The sequence below is a fragment of the Macrobrachium rosenbergii genome, chromosome 48 (assembly GCF_040412425.1).
Source record: "Macrobrachium rosenbergii isolate ZJJX-2024 chromosome 48, ASM4041242v1, whole genome shotgun sequence".
Taxonomy (NCBI): Eukaryota; Metazoa; Arthropoda; class Malacostraca; order Decapoda; family Palaemonidae; genus Macrobrachium; species Macrobrachium rosenbergii.
Genome location: NC_089788.1, coordinates 3,898,002 through 3,916,264, shown reverse-complemented (window position 1 = coordinate 3,916,264; position 18,263 = coordinate 3,898,002). Strand labels below are relative to the sequence as shown.

General features: G+C 36.4%; 1 protein-coding gene across 2 annotated transcripts in view; it reads left to right on the top strand.

Moving 5' to 3' along the window:
- LOC136831186 (uncharacterized) overlaps window positions 1-18,263 on the top strand; it is a 189,796-nt gene that overhangs the window by 52,217 nt on the left and 119,316 nt on the right. For both annotated transcript variants that reach the window (XM_067091166.1, XM_067091167.1), the window contains exon 3: window positions 1,530-1,626. In XM_067091166.1, coding sequence (XP_066947267.1) covers window positions 1,530-1,626 — 97 coding nt within the window. The remainder of the gene's footprint in view (window positions 1-1,529; window positions 1,627-18,263) is intronic.

Here is an 18,263-nt window from a genome sequence, read left to right as displayed (position 1 = left end):
CTTGGCCTTTGGCCTAAACTCTATATTCCATTCCATTCCAGTGCCTGATTCCTAAGGAACTGATATACCAACTTATACTTAGTATTTTGAAAGAATCAAAATAATAACAAGTAAAAAATGCGCCGAAGTTTCTTCGGCTTAATCGAGTTTTCTGTACAGCGTATAATCAAGACCACAGAAAATAGATCTATCTTTCGGTGTCTCGGTATAATACTATATGAGCTGCACCCCATGAAACTTTAACCAAGGCCCCGTGGTGGCCTGGCCTATATCGTTTCCAGACGCACGGTTATGGATAATTTTAACCTTAAATAAAGTAAAAACTACTAAGACTAGAGGGCTGCAATATGGCATGTTTGATGATTGGAGGGTAGATGATCAACATACCAATTTGCAGCCCTCTAGCCTCAGTAGTTTTTAAGATCTGAGGGCGGACAGAATAAAGTGCGGACGGACGGACAAAGCCGGCACGATAGTTGTCTTATACAGAAAACTAAAATCATGAGGGGTAAGGCCTATTAGCTTAAAGTGAAGAAACACACATTGGACTGAACGTCCGGTTATTAGTGAATTCGACACAAGAATGTGGTAAGGAACTCCTCCAGGGGAATATTACATTCCCGCCTGAGGATAGGAGGAGAGATGCTGGCTACGAGCTGTACTGTGCTAAACAGAACCGTTATGAAATCATTTGGAGAAAGGAGACAAATGAGGAATTCTGAGGAACTCTGTCAGTGCAGGATGCGTTGTCTTGTGTCCTGCAGCTAAGAGGGAAGGTACCCCCAAAGGGGAGTAATGCCGTCAGTGCGCCCCATGTTAATGAATTAACAAATTGATGAAAATGTATTAAAATGCAAGGAGAGTGGTACTTACGGTAGTAATGCATTGCACGTTCGCTCGAACTTCTGAAGTTTCATTGAGATGAATCAGTGTGAGTAGGACCTGAAACTAAATGAACCGTCGCGTGGAAGTTCTTGCTGACGATTTGGAGATTGGAAGAGTTCATCTGATTGAAAATGGAGATCTTAATTTGGGGTAGTAAGTGTGGCCATATTGGGAATAGGATAGGATAAGAGATGAATTTATAAAGAACAGGCTGTACCAGTGAGCTTTCCATACAGGCATAAGTAATGATGTTTTCAGGCATTAGATGAAACGTACAACAGAGTTTCATCATAAGAACAGGCTGTACCAGTGAGCTTTCCATACAGGTATAAGTGACGTTTCTAGCGTTAGGTGAAACGTACAAAAATGCTTCATCATTAGAACAGGCTGTACCAGTGAGCTTTCCATACAGATATAAATAATGATGTTTTCAAGCATCAGGTGAACGTACAACAATGTTTTCAAGCATGAGATGAAATGTACAAAAAAGCTTCATCATTAGAACAGGCTGTACCAGTGAGATTTCCATACAGGTATAAGTGATGTTTTCAGGCATTAGGTGAACCGCACAAGACTCAATAACTTTCGTATGTGATATTCCTTTTATTTTTTGTTCTAATCCCACTTTGTCCTCTTCCCACCAGGTGGAAGTGATCGAAGAGGCTATTAAATACATCGATGAACTTCACACAGCTTTAATTCAGAGATTTCGAGCCAGGGGTCTACCGTCAGTACTTAAAGGTAGGTTGCGCTTGCAATTACTCGAAGTCATTCGTACTAATATCTTTATAATTACTATAATTATTACATGTTACCGCTGTTCTTGTTTATTTTATCAAAGGAGAGCCTTCGAAGGTAAAGTGGAATATATTTGTCTCGCTAAGGGCGGTCTGTTTGATGTTAAATTCGTAATTATTTGAAGCTTCTGAGATTTTAAAGGATATAGCTATAACTTAGGATAAACACTGCGGCATCCGACAAGAAGCCTCAGAATAATCAAGAAATATATATATATATATATATATATATATATATATATATATATATATATATATATATATATAGAGAGAGAGAGAGAGAGAGAGAGAGAGAGAGAGAGAGAGAGAGAGAGAGAGAATCTCAGTAATAGCTATCAAGAAAATAGACACCTCTTTCACGAGTGCATTTTGTATGTTTGCATTTGGCTACCCCCTACCACCCCCCGTGATTCTTGTTAAGTCTGTAATTGCTGTTTTTCTTCGTTCACGAAAAAGAGATTCCTCCTCCTCGAATGGGTGGTTGTTTATCGTGAGGGGATCTGGTTGCTCGCGATCTCAGTTTCTCTTGTCGTCCAGAAAGAAGAATAAACAAGAGCGAGTGGTGATACAAGCAGCTATGTACATCCTTAAATCCCTCCCCTCACCCCTCCCCCCCCTCTTCCCCTACACTCTCCCCTCCCCTCCACTCTCCCCCTCCCCTCCACTCTTCCCCCTCTCCCTCCCCTTTCAGTGTCCTTGTTCCTTCGTTTGTTTGTGGCTTACGTTGGTGCACAGAAGTGGCACTCGGGTATTGCGTGACGTCATCAGCGCTCTGAAGAAAGCGTCCCGCGATGGATATTGTGTTCGTTTAGATTGCGATCAAGTACTGGATTGTAATTTTCGAGGGTCTCTCTCTCTCTCTCTCTCTCTCTCTCTCTCTCTCTCTCTCTCTCTCTCTTCTCTCTTTGTTGTGGCACTGTATCGAAGATAAGTTTGTTGGAGTAGTTATTACAGAATTTTTAATATACTCTCGAGCATTACACTTATTTCCGATACCCTACGGAGAGAGAGAGAGAGAGAGAGAGAGAGAGAGAGAGAGAGAGAGAGAGAGAGAGAGAGAAATAGCAGGCTCTTTTATCTCTCCCCGCTTTGTTCATGTTCTGAGAAAGAGAGAGAGAGAGAGAGAGAGAGGGAGGGTGAATATGTGGCATTTTTTTCTCCTACTTTGTTCATATTCAGAGAGAGAGAGAGAGAGAGAGAGAGAGAGAGAGAGAGAGAGAGAGTTACCTATTTCTCTTTCCCCACTTTGTTCATATTCTAAGAGAAAAAGTCATATCGTTGGCATTATTCCTCTTTCTCCGCTTTGTTAATATTCCGCGAGAGAGAGAGAATAGTTGGCCTCTTTTTTCCCACTTTGTTCATATTCAGAGAGAGAGGGAGAGAGAGAATAGCAGGCTCTTTTTTCTGTCCCCACTTTGTTCATATTCCGAGAGAGAGAGAGAGAGAGAGAGAGAGAGAGCAGGTACTTTTTTTTCTCCCCCACTTTGTTGATGTTGAGAGAGAGAGAGAGAGAGAGAGAGAGAATAGTCACCTATTTCTCTCCCCGCTTTCTTCATATTCTGAGAGAAAAAAACATATCGTTGGCAATTTTCCTCTTTCCCCGCTTAGTTAATATTCCGCGAGAGAGAGAGAGAGAGAGAGAGAGAGAGAGAGAGAGAGAGAGAGAGAGAGAGAGAGAGAGAGACTGGGTACCAGCTTGTGAAGAAGGCAGCCCAGCCAGCCAGCCAACCAAACAACCAACCAACCAGTACCGCGTGCCATCGCCATACTGGGAAGACCTGAGTGTGTACTCCACCCAATCTACCACCTGTATATATGTGCGCTCTCTGGGTCCTGTGCGTGTCTATAAGCGCGCTGAGGAGCGAGCAGTCTTTTGTTACTCTTTCAATTAGCCATTTTTCCTCGGGAGATGATTTTTGAATCTCGGTTGTATCTCGCTGCTTAGATGGTTTTTGTATTAGTGGCTGAATCTCGCTGCTTAGATGGTTTTTGTAGTAGTGGCTGTATCTCACTGCTTTGATGGTTTTCGTAGTAGTGGCTGTATCTCGCTGCTTAGATGGTTTTTGTATTAGTGGCTGTATCTCACTGCTTTGATGGTTTTCGTTAGATGGTTTTTGTATTAGTGGCTGTATCTCGCTGCTTAGATGATTTTGAATTATTGGCTGTATCTCGCTTTTTAGATGATTTTGTATTAGTGGCTGTATCTCCCTGCTTAGATGGTTTTCGTATTAGTGGCTGCATCTCGCTGCTTAGATGGTTTTGAAGGTGATTTTTTCTGCTGCCTGTATGTCACTAAGTCTTGTTCTTGTATCTCACTGCTTAGATGGTTTTGACTTGTGCCTGTATCTCACTGCTTAGATGATTTTGTATTAGTGGCTTTATCTCACTGCTTAGATGATTTTGACTTGTTCTTGTATCTTACTGCTCAGATGATTTTGTCTTCTTGTTGTGTTCTTGTATCTCACTGCTTAGATGATTTTGTTTTGTGCCTGTATCTCACTGCTTAGATGATTTTGTTTTGATCTTGTACCTCACTGCTTAGATGATTTTGTTCTGTTGTGTATCTCACTGCTTAGATGATTTTGTTTTGTTCTTGTATCTCACTGCTTAGATGATTTTGTTTTGTTCTTGTATCTCACTGCTTAGATGATTTTGAAGATGATTTTGTCTTGTGCCTGTATCTCAGTGCTTAGGCGATTTTGGATTTTGAAGATGATCTTGTCTTGTGCCTGTATCTCACTGGTTAGATGATTTGTCTTGTTCCTGTATCTCACTGCTTAGATGATTTTATCTTGTTCCTGTATCTCACTGCCTAGATGATTTGTCTTGTTCCTGTATCTCACTGCCTAGATGATTGGTCTTGTTCCTGTATCTCACTGCTTAGATGATTTTATCTTGTTCCTGTATCTCACTGCTTAGATGATTTGCCTTGTTCCTGTATCTCACTGCTCAGATCAATTTTGTATTAGTGGCTGTATTTCACTGCTTAGATGATTTTGTATTAGTGGCTTTATCTCACTCCTTAGATGATTTTGTATTAGTGGCTGTATCTCACTGCTTAGATGATTTTGTATTAGTGGCTGTATCTCACTGCTTAGCTGATTTTGTATTAGTGGCTGTATCTCACTGCTTAGCTGATTTTGTATTAGTGGCTGTATCTCACTGCTTAACTGATTTTGTATTAGTGGCTGTATCTCACTGCTTAGCTGATTTTGTGTTAGTGGCTGTATCTCACTGCTTAGCTGATTTTGTGTTAGTGGCTGTATCTCACTGCTTAGCTGATTTTGTGTTAGTGGCTGTATCTCACTGCTTAGCTGATTTTGTATTAGTGGCTTTATCTCACTGCTTAGATGATTTTGTGTTAGTGGCTGTATCTCACTGCTTAGCTGATTTTGTATTAGGGGCTGTATCTCGCTGCTTAGATAATTTTGTCTTGTGCCTGTATCTCACTGCTTAGCTGATTTTGTATTAGTGGCTTTATCTCACTGCTTAGATGATTTTGTATTAGTGGCTTTATCTCACTGCTTAGCTGATTTTGTATTAGTGGCTTTATCTCACTGCTTAGCTGATTTTGTATTAGTGGCTGTATCTCACTGCTTAGCTGATTTTGTATTAGTGGCTGTATCTCACTGCTTAGATGATTTTGTCTTGTGCCTGTATCTCACTGCTTAGGTGATTTTGAAGATGATTTTGACTCGTGCCAGTATTTCATTGATAAGTTCATACTGGCGAAGTTTAGCTGTATAAGTTTTATTTTGAAATTTTCAAGGTAAATGAATGGAAATTTTTTTCTCATACCCTTTGTTCACGTATTCTGTGTTGAGAGAGAAGAGAGAGAGAGGAGAGGAGAGGCAATATTCTGAGAGAAAGAGGATAGTTTTGTTCTCCCCCTTTGTTTATATTCTGAGTGAGAGAGAGAGAGAGAGAGAGGCAGGGCAGGCAGGCAGAGAATAGATTTTGTTCTATCCCCACTGTTTAATTTCAGAGAGAGAGAGAGAGAAAGAGAGAGAGAGAGAGAGAGAGAGAGAGAGAGAGAGAGAGAAGTTTTCGTTTTCTCCCCACTGTCCAGTTTCAGAGAGAGAGAGAGAGAGAGAGAGAGAGAGAGAAGAGAGAGAATAGTTTTCTTTCTCTCCCCACTGTTCAGTTTCAGAGAGAGAGAGAGAGAGAGAGAGAGAGAGAGAGAGAGAGAGAGAAGCCTAATTGTTTGCCCATCAAACAAACGCCAGGAGGAGGGAGGACTGTTTTCAAGGCAAACGTTTCTGTTTGACTTGGTGTAAAAGTATCTCAGTTTGAGGCAGGAGACTGAGTAATGGGAATTAAAATGTCGTGTTTTGCAATGTGGGAGATTAACGAGTCAGAGAGAATAATGGGAATTAAAATGTCTGTATAATGAGAGTTAAATGTCTATATAATGGGAATTATAATGTCTATATGATGGGAATTATAATGTTTATGTAATGGGAATTCAAATGTCTATATAATGGGAATTAAAATGTCTATATAATGAGAATTAAAATGTCTATATAATGAGAATTAAAATGTCTATATAATGAGAATTAAAATGTCTATATAATGGGAATTAAAATGTCTAGATAAAGGGAATTAAAATGTCTATATAATGAGAATTAAAATGTTTGTATAATGAGAATTAAAATGTCTATATGAGAATTAAAATGTCTATATAATGAGAATTAAGATGTCTATATAATGGCAATTAAAATGTCTATATAATGGCAATTAAAATGTCTTTATAATGGCAATTAAAATTTCTATATAAAATGGGAATAAAAACGTCTATATAATGTGAATTAAAATGTCTAAATAATGTGAATTAAAATGTCTATCTAATGGGGGTTAATATGTCTATATAATGGGAATTAAAATGTCTGTATAATGGCAATTAAAATGTCTATATAATGGCAATTAAAATGTCTACATAATGGCAATTAAAATGTCTACATAATGGGGATTAAAATGTCATATTTTAAGGATTCCGAAATGTCAAAAACACCACATTTATTTTTGTGATGAAAGAAAAGACCCAGCCACGAGGTGATGACTGACGAAAATCTTAATAAATATGATGATGATGGTGATGAGGATAGTGATGAAGGCAACAAAAAATTAAATAGTGTATGATGGAAAAGATGATGATAATGAGGTTCTGCTGTACTTGAGCACTCTGGTCGTCCCTGGCCTGTGAGAGCTGTTTATAGCAAGGTTGTACTACTTCTCTATTTATTTATTTATTTATTTATTTATTTTTTTATATATTTCCTTACTTATCTCTTTACTTATTTTATTTTACTTACCACTGTAACTCCTCATTGAGTTTGGCGTTATGTTTCTGTTGCGTAAGTTATTCTTCTCAATGGTTCGACGCGAGGTCCATCTCTAAAGACCTTGGGTCGAAGTGGAAAAAACTTCGACAATGTCGAAAATAGAGATTCGGCATTGAGAGATTCGACGTTGCCAAAACACGAGTCCCCAGGCGTCACCTATGTTACTGTCCTACCTGTTTAAGGGAAAATCATTCAATTTCAGTCGAATCAGGCACAGGGAAAATGCTGAATGAATAATGACTGCTTTTTAGTTTTCTGTAAAAGAAAGCTATTGTGCCGGCTTTGTCTGTCCGTCCGCATGTTTCCTCTCCGCCCTCAGATCTTAAAAACTATTAAGGCTAGAGGGCTGGAGATTGGTACGTTTATCACCCACAATCCAATCATCAAACATACCGAATTGCAGCCCTCTAGCCGCAATAGTTTTTATTTTATTTAAGGTTAAAGTTAGCCATAATCGTGCTTCTGGCAACGATGTAGGACAGGTCACCACCAGTCCGTGGTTAAAGTTTCATGGGCCGCGGCTCATACAGCATTATACCGAGACCACCGAAAGATAGATATATTTTTTCGGTGGCCTTGATTATACGCCGTGCAGAAAACTCGACTGCGCCGAAGATACTTTTTAAAATATAAACAAAGACGAGTTTTAGTTCACTTAAAGAAAATAAGGTTGAAATGTACATTTGATCTTCATCGGACTTAAATACCTGTAAAATTATATATATATATATATATATATATATATATATATATATATATATATATATATATATATATATATATATATATATATATATATATATATATATATATATATATATATATTAACAGCTGCAGAGTAGAATTCTCATATGTAAACTGAAAACAAGTAAAAATGCATCGGCGCAATCGAGTTTTCTGTACAGCGTATAATCAAGGCCACCGAAAATAGATCTATCTTTCGGTGGTCTCGGTATAATGCTGTATGAGCCGCGACCCATGAAACTTTAACAACGGCCTGTTGGCGGCCTACCTTATATCGTTGCCAGAAGCACGATTATGGCTAACTTTAACTTCCAATAAAATCAAAACTAGTGAGGCTAGAGGGCTGCAATTTGGTATGTTTGATGGTTGGAGGGTGGATGAACAACATATCAATTTGCAGCCCTCTAGCCTCAGTAGTTTTCAAGATCTGAGGGCGGACAGAAAAGATGAGGACGGACAGACAAAGCCGGCACAATAGTTTTCTTTTACAGAAAACTAAAATATATAAATATACTTGATAACAAGTAACTTGGAGTTAACTGTATGTAAATAGAAGGAGAAAAGGAAATAAACAAGAGGATTGAAATTGTATTTGAATAGACTTAAGCAAGTGAAACCCCGTTAAAGATTTTTAAGCATGGAACCTGTAGCATTCTACCCAAGTTTTGGCAAAATTGGTTATAATGCTCTGAAATTCTGTTTGAGTAGACTTAAGCAAATGAAACCCCGTTAAAGATATTTAAGCATGGAACCTGTAGCGTTCTACCCAAGGTTTGGGAAAATTGGTTATAATGCTCTAACTGCGGCCCAGCTGTCACAATTAAACCGAATGGTTTTTTTAAGCATGGAACCTGTAGCACTCTACCCAAGGTTTGGGAAAATTGGTTATAGTGCTCCAGCAACAGTGGAATAATAAAAGATAATGATTAAAAAAAAAAAAGAAATTGATAGTGGTTCTTATTATCACGCCCAGAGGTTCTGCAAAAGGCTAGTTGCACGCCCTCTAGTAATTGTGTCGTGTGCTTGTGCGTACGCGCGCACGCGTTGCTTGCTGACTGCTTGCTTGCTCTCAGTGGCAAGCTCGTAATATGTTTAATGCTTTCCCGAAGGACATTTTATTGCCGTTGTCAGACGCTAGTTTTTATTTTTTTTTTTCCCTCCGGGTTCATGTGATGAAAGTTAATACTAGGAGCTGGTTTGATATATTCTTTTTTTGGAGAGAGAGAGAGAGAGAGAGAGAGAGAGAGAGAGAGAGAGAGGGGACTGAATAGAGAGAGAGAGAGAGAGAGAGAGAGAGAGAGAGAGAGAGAGAGGGCTGAATTTTTATAATACATCCTCATAAAGTGAGAGAGAGAGAGAGAGAGAGAGAGAGAGAGAGAGAGAGAGAGAGAGGACAACCGAATTAACAAAATAGATCCTATCGCGGAGAGAGCTAGAGAGCGGACTGATTTATCAACATACACCTTATCGAAGAAAGAGAGAGAGAGAGAGAGAGGAGGACTGAAAACAAAATACATCCTCCAATCATAGAGAGAGAGAGAGAGAGAGAGAGAGAGAGAGAGAGAGAGAGAGAGAGAGAGAAATACATACATCCTCCCATCTTAGAGAGAGAGAGAGAGAGAGAGAGAGAGAGAGAGAGAGAGAGATAAATCGTTAGCTGCAACAGATCGTAGCAGCAAGGCGAACTGAATCCTTCGCATATTCTAATTATATCATTGGCCGCGGCCACTTCGTCTTGTCAGGAATTTATCAAGCAATCAGATCCCACCGGACCAGCTGTTCAGGCAGAGTATATACATATATATATTTTCGAACCAGATCCTTTTCCCTTGCTTGCTTGCTTGCTTCGTGCTTGCTTGCTTGCCTGTCGTACTTACTCTCAGCTTGTTTAGCTAGCCAGTGCCGTGAAGCTCTTTGATTAGATCTAATTGATTAATTAAATTTATTTAGGGTTGAGTCTGGTTTGCTTAAGAGCAGTGGGAATGAGAAAGGTGAGTAAAACATTAATTTTAATGTTTTGGTGCCATTGCGAACTTGATTGCCTGGTAACACAGTTTCCAGTCTCGAAGAAGGAACTTGGAAGTTCTTTTAAAATCCAAAATATCCTGGTTATATAAAATTCGTCGAAAGTTGTTAAGAATATCATTGTTTGCTCATACAAATACTGATTGACTTATAAACATCTGCATGCTGTACTATATAATATTATATATATTATATATATATATATATATATATATATATATATATATATATATATATATATATATATTCATTAAACAATTTCATATAAAATCACAAGGCTTTCAAAACGACATGGCAAATAAAAACAAGTCTTTTGAATTACAGAAAATCTTCAACCAATTGTCCCCCATTCTTCCCACATCGCCAAACCATCTCAAAACACTGACCCATCCTTTCACCCATGTTAACCCTTTTCTAAATTCTTCACTGAGTCTCGACATCTCACTTTTGTTATATCTGTTCACGCCTTCCATGTGCATTCAACATCCAAACTTTACTTCCATAGAGAAGAGTTGGCTCAACTGTTCGCTCATACTTTCCGTCTTAGGTTTTTCAGATCTTGTGAACAAGCTCGCCTCTTTCATCCTGTAAATTGGCTGGTATGTAAATTTCCAAATACCTGTCATAATTAACTGTTTTTAGGCTTTATATGTCCATGTCATCATTCATTGCTCCAATCTTTTTCTTACGCTTTCACAAGTTTCTGCAGTTTCTGGTTACCATCTCCAGTCAGTACTGTAATATCTACAGACAGTAACCATTCTGTATTTCATTCCTCCATTCACGGCCAAATTTCTTATCTCACAATTCTGTATTTCCAATATCTTTTCTCTAACTTCTTATATCACTCCACAGATCATGATATGATATATCCTTGTCTCAGACTCACTTTTACACCAAACCAGTCACTCTCCCGTCTACATATTAACATTTAGTTATTCTCACTTTCTACTCTACCATGCATTCTCAACACACTCCACATTGCCTTACCATGATCCTGCCATGGGCATATTACAAGCACATTTAGCGAGCATTTTCATACCCAAGCACTTGATAACTGATGTCATGAACCAGGCCAGAATAATTATCGAAGCCATGGTCATGACTCTCTCTCTCTCTCTCTCTCTCTCTCTCTCTCTCTCTCTCTCTCTCTCTGTCTCTCTCTCTCTCTCTCTCTCTCTCTCATTACTGCCTGCATAACCTGTTGGAAGCTAGACTGAAGAAAAAAAAAGTTGAAGAAAAATAAATGAAACCTGTTTGTGTGTAGTTCGCCGTGTACCAGAACCGCGGCTTTTTCTTTTCTTCTTCGTTTCTGGCAGTAAACAAAACCGGGTCATTCAGTCACCTTTGGCTCCTCCCCCCCCCCCGCTACACACACACACACACACACACACACACACACACATACACACACACACACCTCCAGACTCCTAAGTCTTTCAAAACAAAGATACGAGTGTCCTCTCGTTTTCCAGTTTTCTGTAAAAGGAAACTATTGTGCCGGCTTTGCCTGTCCGTCCGCACTTTTTTTCTGTCCGCACTTTGTTCTGTCCGCACTTTTTTCTGTCCTCACTTTGTTCTGTCCGCCCTCAGATCTTGAAAACTGCTGAGGTTAGAGGGCTGCAAATTGGTAGGTTGCTCTTCCACCCTCCAGTCATCAAACTTACCAAATTGCAGCCCTCTAGACTCAATAGTTTTTATTTATATTTAAGGTTAAAGTTGTCCATAATCGTGCTTCTGGCAGCGATATAGGATAGGCCACTACCGAGCCGTGGTTAAAGTTTCATGGGCCGCGGCTCATGCAGCATTATACTGAGACCACCGAAAGATAGATCTATTGCACGTAATAATTACAGCCAAAGGCTACTGTACAATCTGCATATAATAATTACAGCCGTCAGTGCACCTCATGCGGTGCACTGTAGGCATTACTTGAGGTTCTTTGCGGCGTGCCTTAGCCCCCTAGCTGCAACCCCTTTCATTCTTTTTACTGTACCTCCTTTCATATTCTTTCTTCCATCTTACCTTCCACCCTCTCCTAACAGTTGATTATAGTGCAAGCGCTTTGAGGTTTTCCTCCTGTTAACTTTCCAACCCTTTTACTGTCAATTTCCGTTTCAGCGCAGGATGACCTCATAGCTTCCCAGCGCTTGGCCTTTGGCCTAAATCCTATATCCTATTCTATTTACTTGTGACATTGTGAACTCGATTTGTCAGATGGTTCTGAAGTTGAAAATGCGATTATCTTATTCTTTTGGTTTTTCAAAAGTCTTGACTCTGAATATTATGGAAAATAGGGGAAAGGGAGTCTTTCTTTCACAGAAAAATGATTGTAAAGGTAAATAATTTTTAGGAAAAATAAATAACTTGATTTTCTAACTTGTAACGGAACTGTTTCTCAGCAAACACTTCATCCACACAATATTCTCTCATTATTATTATTATTATTATTATTATTATTATTATTATTATTATTATTATTATTATTAGAAGGTACGCCCTTGTCCACGTAGAAGAAGCTCTTGACTTGAAATTGAAGCTTCAAAAGAATATTATGGTGTTCATTTGGAACAAGTAACAGAAGATATTGGGAAACACAAAAAGAAGAAACCAGTAATTAGAAAAGAGAAGATGAATTAATAAATTGATAGACAAATAGACAAAAATATAAATAAACAATTAAAATACAAGATGAATTTTTTTTTTAGGGTAGGAATGCATCGCCTACCTTCTTGAACCTTTGAGGCTCAAATTGCGCAACGCCCTCTCCCTTATGGAAACCCACACTGCTCTTAACCATCAATCCCCCTGTCATTGGTCTTACTTTCTCAATCAGTATCCTACCAGACGCCTTACCTAATAGACTTGGTAATGTTATGCTGGTATAAGTCTTAAAGATCCCTTCTAACACTTTTACCGTAGTACAATGGAGCATTTGTTCCTCTCACCCTGGTAGGCTGACGTTAGAATGGAGATAAAGTTTCATAAATGAATAAATGAATAAAAAGATGGAACGACTGAAGTTATGTAATTTTCATTATTATTATTATTATTATTATTATTAATTATTATTAATCAGAAGATGAACCCTTTCATAGGGAACAAGCTCAAAGGGGCCATTGACTTAAATCAAGCTTGCTTATGTTATTTATTATTATTATTATTATTATTATTATTATTATTATTATTATTATTATTATTATTATTATTATTATTATTATTACTCAGAAGATGAACCCTGTTCATATGGAACAAGCTCAAAGGGGCCATTGACTTGAAATTCAAGCTTCCAAAGAGTATATTATTATTATTACAAGCTTGCAAAGAATATATTTATTATTATTATTATTATTATTATTATTATTATTATTATTATTATTATTATTATTATTATTATTATTATTATTCAGGAGATGAATCCTATTCATATGTAACAAGCCCACCACATTGACTTGAAATTCAAGCTTCCAAAGAATTTATTATTATTATTATTATTATTATTATTATTATTATTATTATTATTATTCAGAAGACGAACCCTATGCATATGGAACAACCCAACAAGGGCCATTGACTTGAAATTCAAGCTTCCCAAAGAATATGGTTCTCACTAGGAAGAAATTCAAGGAAGAATTTAAGGAAATTATTGGGTTGGAGGTGCTCTAGATTTTTTTTTTTATATTAAGCCAGAAGAGTAATTGTTAATTTCTTGACGAAGCGCGCGCAATAAATGGTTGGGACAGGTTAAGCTTGTTCAATAGCGCCTGGTTAATTGCTAGAATCTGGCGTCATAAAAGCAATTGCTTGCAGCGAAAATTACTGCCAAGATTTGAGTAATAGTATGAGAATGTGCAAGAATGGGAGGTTGGAGTGCTGCAGTTTAAATATAATTTTATATATATATATATATATATATATATATATATATATATATATATATATATATATATATATATATATATATATATACATACATACATACATACATACATACATACATATACATTCACACACATATGTAAGCATAAACAAATATGAAAGGGACACGCCAAAAGTATCAATACCTCTCCTCTGAGGAACCAAATAACTGAGCGTATACTCTGACCTCTCACAATCACCCCTTATCGCTCTGTTATCTCATTAATGGCCAGAGAACATACGGACGGTTCCCTCCTGAATACGAAATGACAAAACTGTCAGATTTTGACGTTGGATTTTTGATAGAATTCATTTCATATTTTTTTTTCTGACGAGTTGGATTTTTGATAGAATTTTTTTCATATTTTTTTGCCTGAAGAATTGGATTTTTGATAGAATTTATTTCATTTTTTTTTTTTTTGACAAGGACAAGTTGGATTTTTGATAGAATGTATTTCTGCTTTTTGCCTGAAGAATTGGATTTTTGATAGAATTTGTTTCATATTTTTTTTTCTGACGAGTTGGAATTTTTATAGAATTTATTTCAAATTTTTTTCTGGCGAGCTGGAATTTTTGATAGAATTTATTTCAGATTTTTTTTTTATCCTGAGGAGTTTGATTTTTTTTTTTTTATAGAACTGATTTCATATTTTTTTCTGACGAGTTGGATTTTTGATAGAATTTATTTCATATTTTTTTGTCCCGACGAGTTTTTCCCTTATTCCTTTCAAAATATACTGGGTTTGTTTTGAAATTGAAAGCAACACGCATTTAATCTATTTCAAGTTAACTTACGTAATAAACAAGAGTTGAGAATTTAAATGTTATATCAGATCAGGAAACCAAGGCATTTTTAATATTTTAATAATTTAATCTTTAACAAATTCAATATGCTGAAATTAACGTCGTTTATAGCCCTGTGGTTATAACTGTATGATTTAGTAATCTTTTTATTGATATTTTAGTGCTTTAACCTTTAACAAATTCATTACGGTAAAATGAACTTCGATTATAGTCCTGTGGTTATAACTATAATTTACTCATCCTTTTATTTATCGATATACTTAACAAAAATCATATTCAGTGTTTTTTGTTTTTAACTTTTAAATCAAACATTCTGTGTATCAGATAGTTACTTTATATTTAAAAATCTATCAGATATTTACAAAATTTTGTTTTTTTAACAAGTTTGTCAAATAAAACATTCTATTTTTAACAAGTTTATCAGATACTTGCATTTTATTTTGTAACAAGTTTGTCAAATAGTTACTTTGTATTTAAAAAAAATTATTTACATTACATTTTGTTTTTTAAAACAAGTTTGTCATATATTTTCAACCTATTTTTAACAATTTTATCAGATATTGACATTTTATTTTTTATCAAGTTTATCAAATAGTTACATTTTTTAGTTTTCTGTAAAGAAAACTATTGAGATGGCTTTTGTCTATCCGTCCGCTCTTTTTCTCTCCACCCTCAGATCTTAAAAACTACTGAGGCTAGAGGGCTGCAAATTGGTATGTTGATCATCCACCCTCCAGTCATCAAACATACCAAATTGCAGCCAAGTAGCCTCAGTAGTTTTTATTTTATTTTATTTAAGGTTAAAGGTAGCCATAATTGTACTTCTGTCAACGATATAGGATAGGCCACCACCGGGCCGTGGCTAAAGTTTCATGGGCCGCGGCTCATACAGCATTATACCGAGACCACCAAAAGATAGATCTATTTTTGGTGGCTTTGATTATAAGCTGTAGTGGCTGTACAGAAAACTCGATTGCGCCGAAAAAACTCCGGCGCAATGTTTACCTGTTTTCATATTGTCCTGAATCTTCCTAAGAAGACGAGGCGAGTTTTTTTTTTTTTTTTTATCTACTTGTTAATTTAGTTAAGAAATACTTTTCAGTCCTCTTGTATGTACACTTTTATGTGTATATGCACATCAACATGCATGTGGAGTAATGTAGCATTTAGAAGTTTAATGTTAGGAAGGTATTTCATGTTTTTAAATGTATTGATTAACAGTTATTTTAAGAGTAATTGAGGGAAATTGCTTTAGCAAACAGCGGTTAAAGTGTGAAATATTTCTTAATATTGGAAGAAAAAGTAAATCAGGACTTGAAAATCACTGAGTAATCAGTGGTTTATATATATATATATATATATATATATATATATATATATATATATATATATATATATATATATATATATAAATAATGTTTGTGTGTATTTATATTTAGGTATGCACAGTATATATAAACTCCAGAAAGAACTAAGAAAAAAAAATTAGAAATAAGAAAATAAAAACTAAAGAAGCATAACAATAAAAAATACAAGGAATATAAGAAAACATCCAAAAAAAAACCACACAAAAGAAAAAAAAAACAGCGAAACCCGATAAACAAAATAAGAGGAAGAAGAAAAAAAAATAGATAAAAAGGACCAACAAAACCAGCCAAAAAAAAAAAAAAAGATGGCGACCCATACTCGCATGTTTGCTTGCTTGGTGGCCGGTCTCTCCCCTCCCCGCCCCCCCCATCGAACTGCACAGGAACTGTTTACGTCGGCGGAGGCATTCCTATTTATCCACTTATCCCTTTTACGATCTCGGAGACAAGGGCCGAACGTCATGTTGGCGACGGCAGGAGATGAAAGCAGCGGTAATCGCGCCCGCCGATAAAAATAGGAATGGGCGGTAATGGGCATGGGAATGGGTGATAAACGGGAATTGGGATGGCCGGTAATTTCTTCCCTAAACGACTCGTTTTTTGGTGGTTTAGGAGTTGTCCTCTCTCTCTCTCTCTCTCTCTCTCTCTCTCTCTCTCTCTCTCTCTCTCTCTGTGGATTGTTTGAATATTTTGAATGAGAGGGGGAAGAATGGATAGGAGAATCGATAGGTTTCTTTATTTATTATTATTATTATTATTATTATTATTATTATTATTATTATTATTATTATTATTATTTCTAGGGATGGAATGTAAGACAGGAGACTAGGATGATGATGATAATGATGATGAGAGGAGGAGGATGATGATGATAATGATGAGGAAAAGAAGAGGAGGAGGAGGAGGATGATGATGATATGATGATGATGATGATGATGATGAGAAGAAGGGGAGGAGGAGGAGAAGGATGAGAAGAGGAGGAGGAGGAGGAGGAGGAGGAGGAGGGTCTGATAAAGGTGGTTAAGAGATTAGGGTGTTACAAAGATGGATGGTGATAATTATGATGATGATGATGGTGATGATAGTGATGATGATTTAAGGGAAGTTATGGTAATAGAAGAGAATAAAAAGATAGATACTTTAAGGAAAGAGATGTTGGCTATGGATGTGTTTTTATCTATCTATCTATCTATCTATCTATCTATCTATCTATCTATCTATCTATCTATCTATCTATCTATCTATATATATATATATATATATATATATATATATATATATATATATATATATATATATATATATGTATATATACAGTATATATAAGTGTGTGTGTATGTATGTATGTATATGTATTACTAGAGAGAGAAACATTGAGTGGATGTGCAATTAGACAAATAATTGGTCGTTCTGATAATGTTTAAAAGGAACATGGTTGCTTAGGCTTCGCAATGAGCTATTTCAGTTTTTATAATAATAATTTTAATAATAATAATAATAATAATAATAATAATAATAATGTCAAAAAACTTTATATTAATGACAGAAAATAAGATTGCTGTCATTTAAAAGTCTTGAAGGCCTAAGCGTTTAACATGTTAATGTTAATGTTTTTGTAGTTTGTCCAGCCCTTAAGGTTTTAGTTTTCTGTAAAAGAAAACTATTGTGCCGGCTTTGTCTGTCCGTCCGGCCTCAGATCTTAAAAACTACTGAGGCTAGAGGGCTGCAAATTGGTATGTTGACCATCCACCCTCAAATCATCAAACACCAAATTGCAGCCTTCTAGCCTCAGTAGTTTTTATTTTATTGGAAGTTAAAGTTAGCCATTATCGTGCGTCTGGCAACGATATAGGAGAGGCCACCAGCTGGCCGTGGCTAAAGTTTCATGGGTGGCGGCTCATACAGCATTATACCGAGACCACCGAAAGATAGATCTATTTTCGGTGGCCTCGATTATACGATGAACAGAAAACGCGATTGCGCCGAGGAAACTTATGCGCATTTTTTACTTATTTACTTTCGGGGGGAAAGTTAGAAGTAGGCATTGTGTATCTTGTCCTCTGACGTATTAACCACAAGTATTTTTTCATCAAGGAAGCTATTTTTAGATGTAGTATAGTTGCAAAGGAATGCCTGGTTTATTAAATATGCAGTTAGCGTTACCGCTTTGTTGTATATAATGTTTTTTTATCTTTTTTTTATATTCGAAAGTAAAATTTACCAAAGATTTCTTTTTTTTTTTTTTTTTGCTTTTGCTTTTAGGCATGAACATTGCAGGCAGGTAAAATTGCCGTTGAAACTGCATCTGCTTGCCTGACTGACACCCTGATTGATTGATTTGAGATAATTTAACGCTCATGCCGCGGTTATTGACGCGCTTG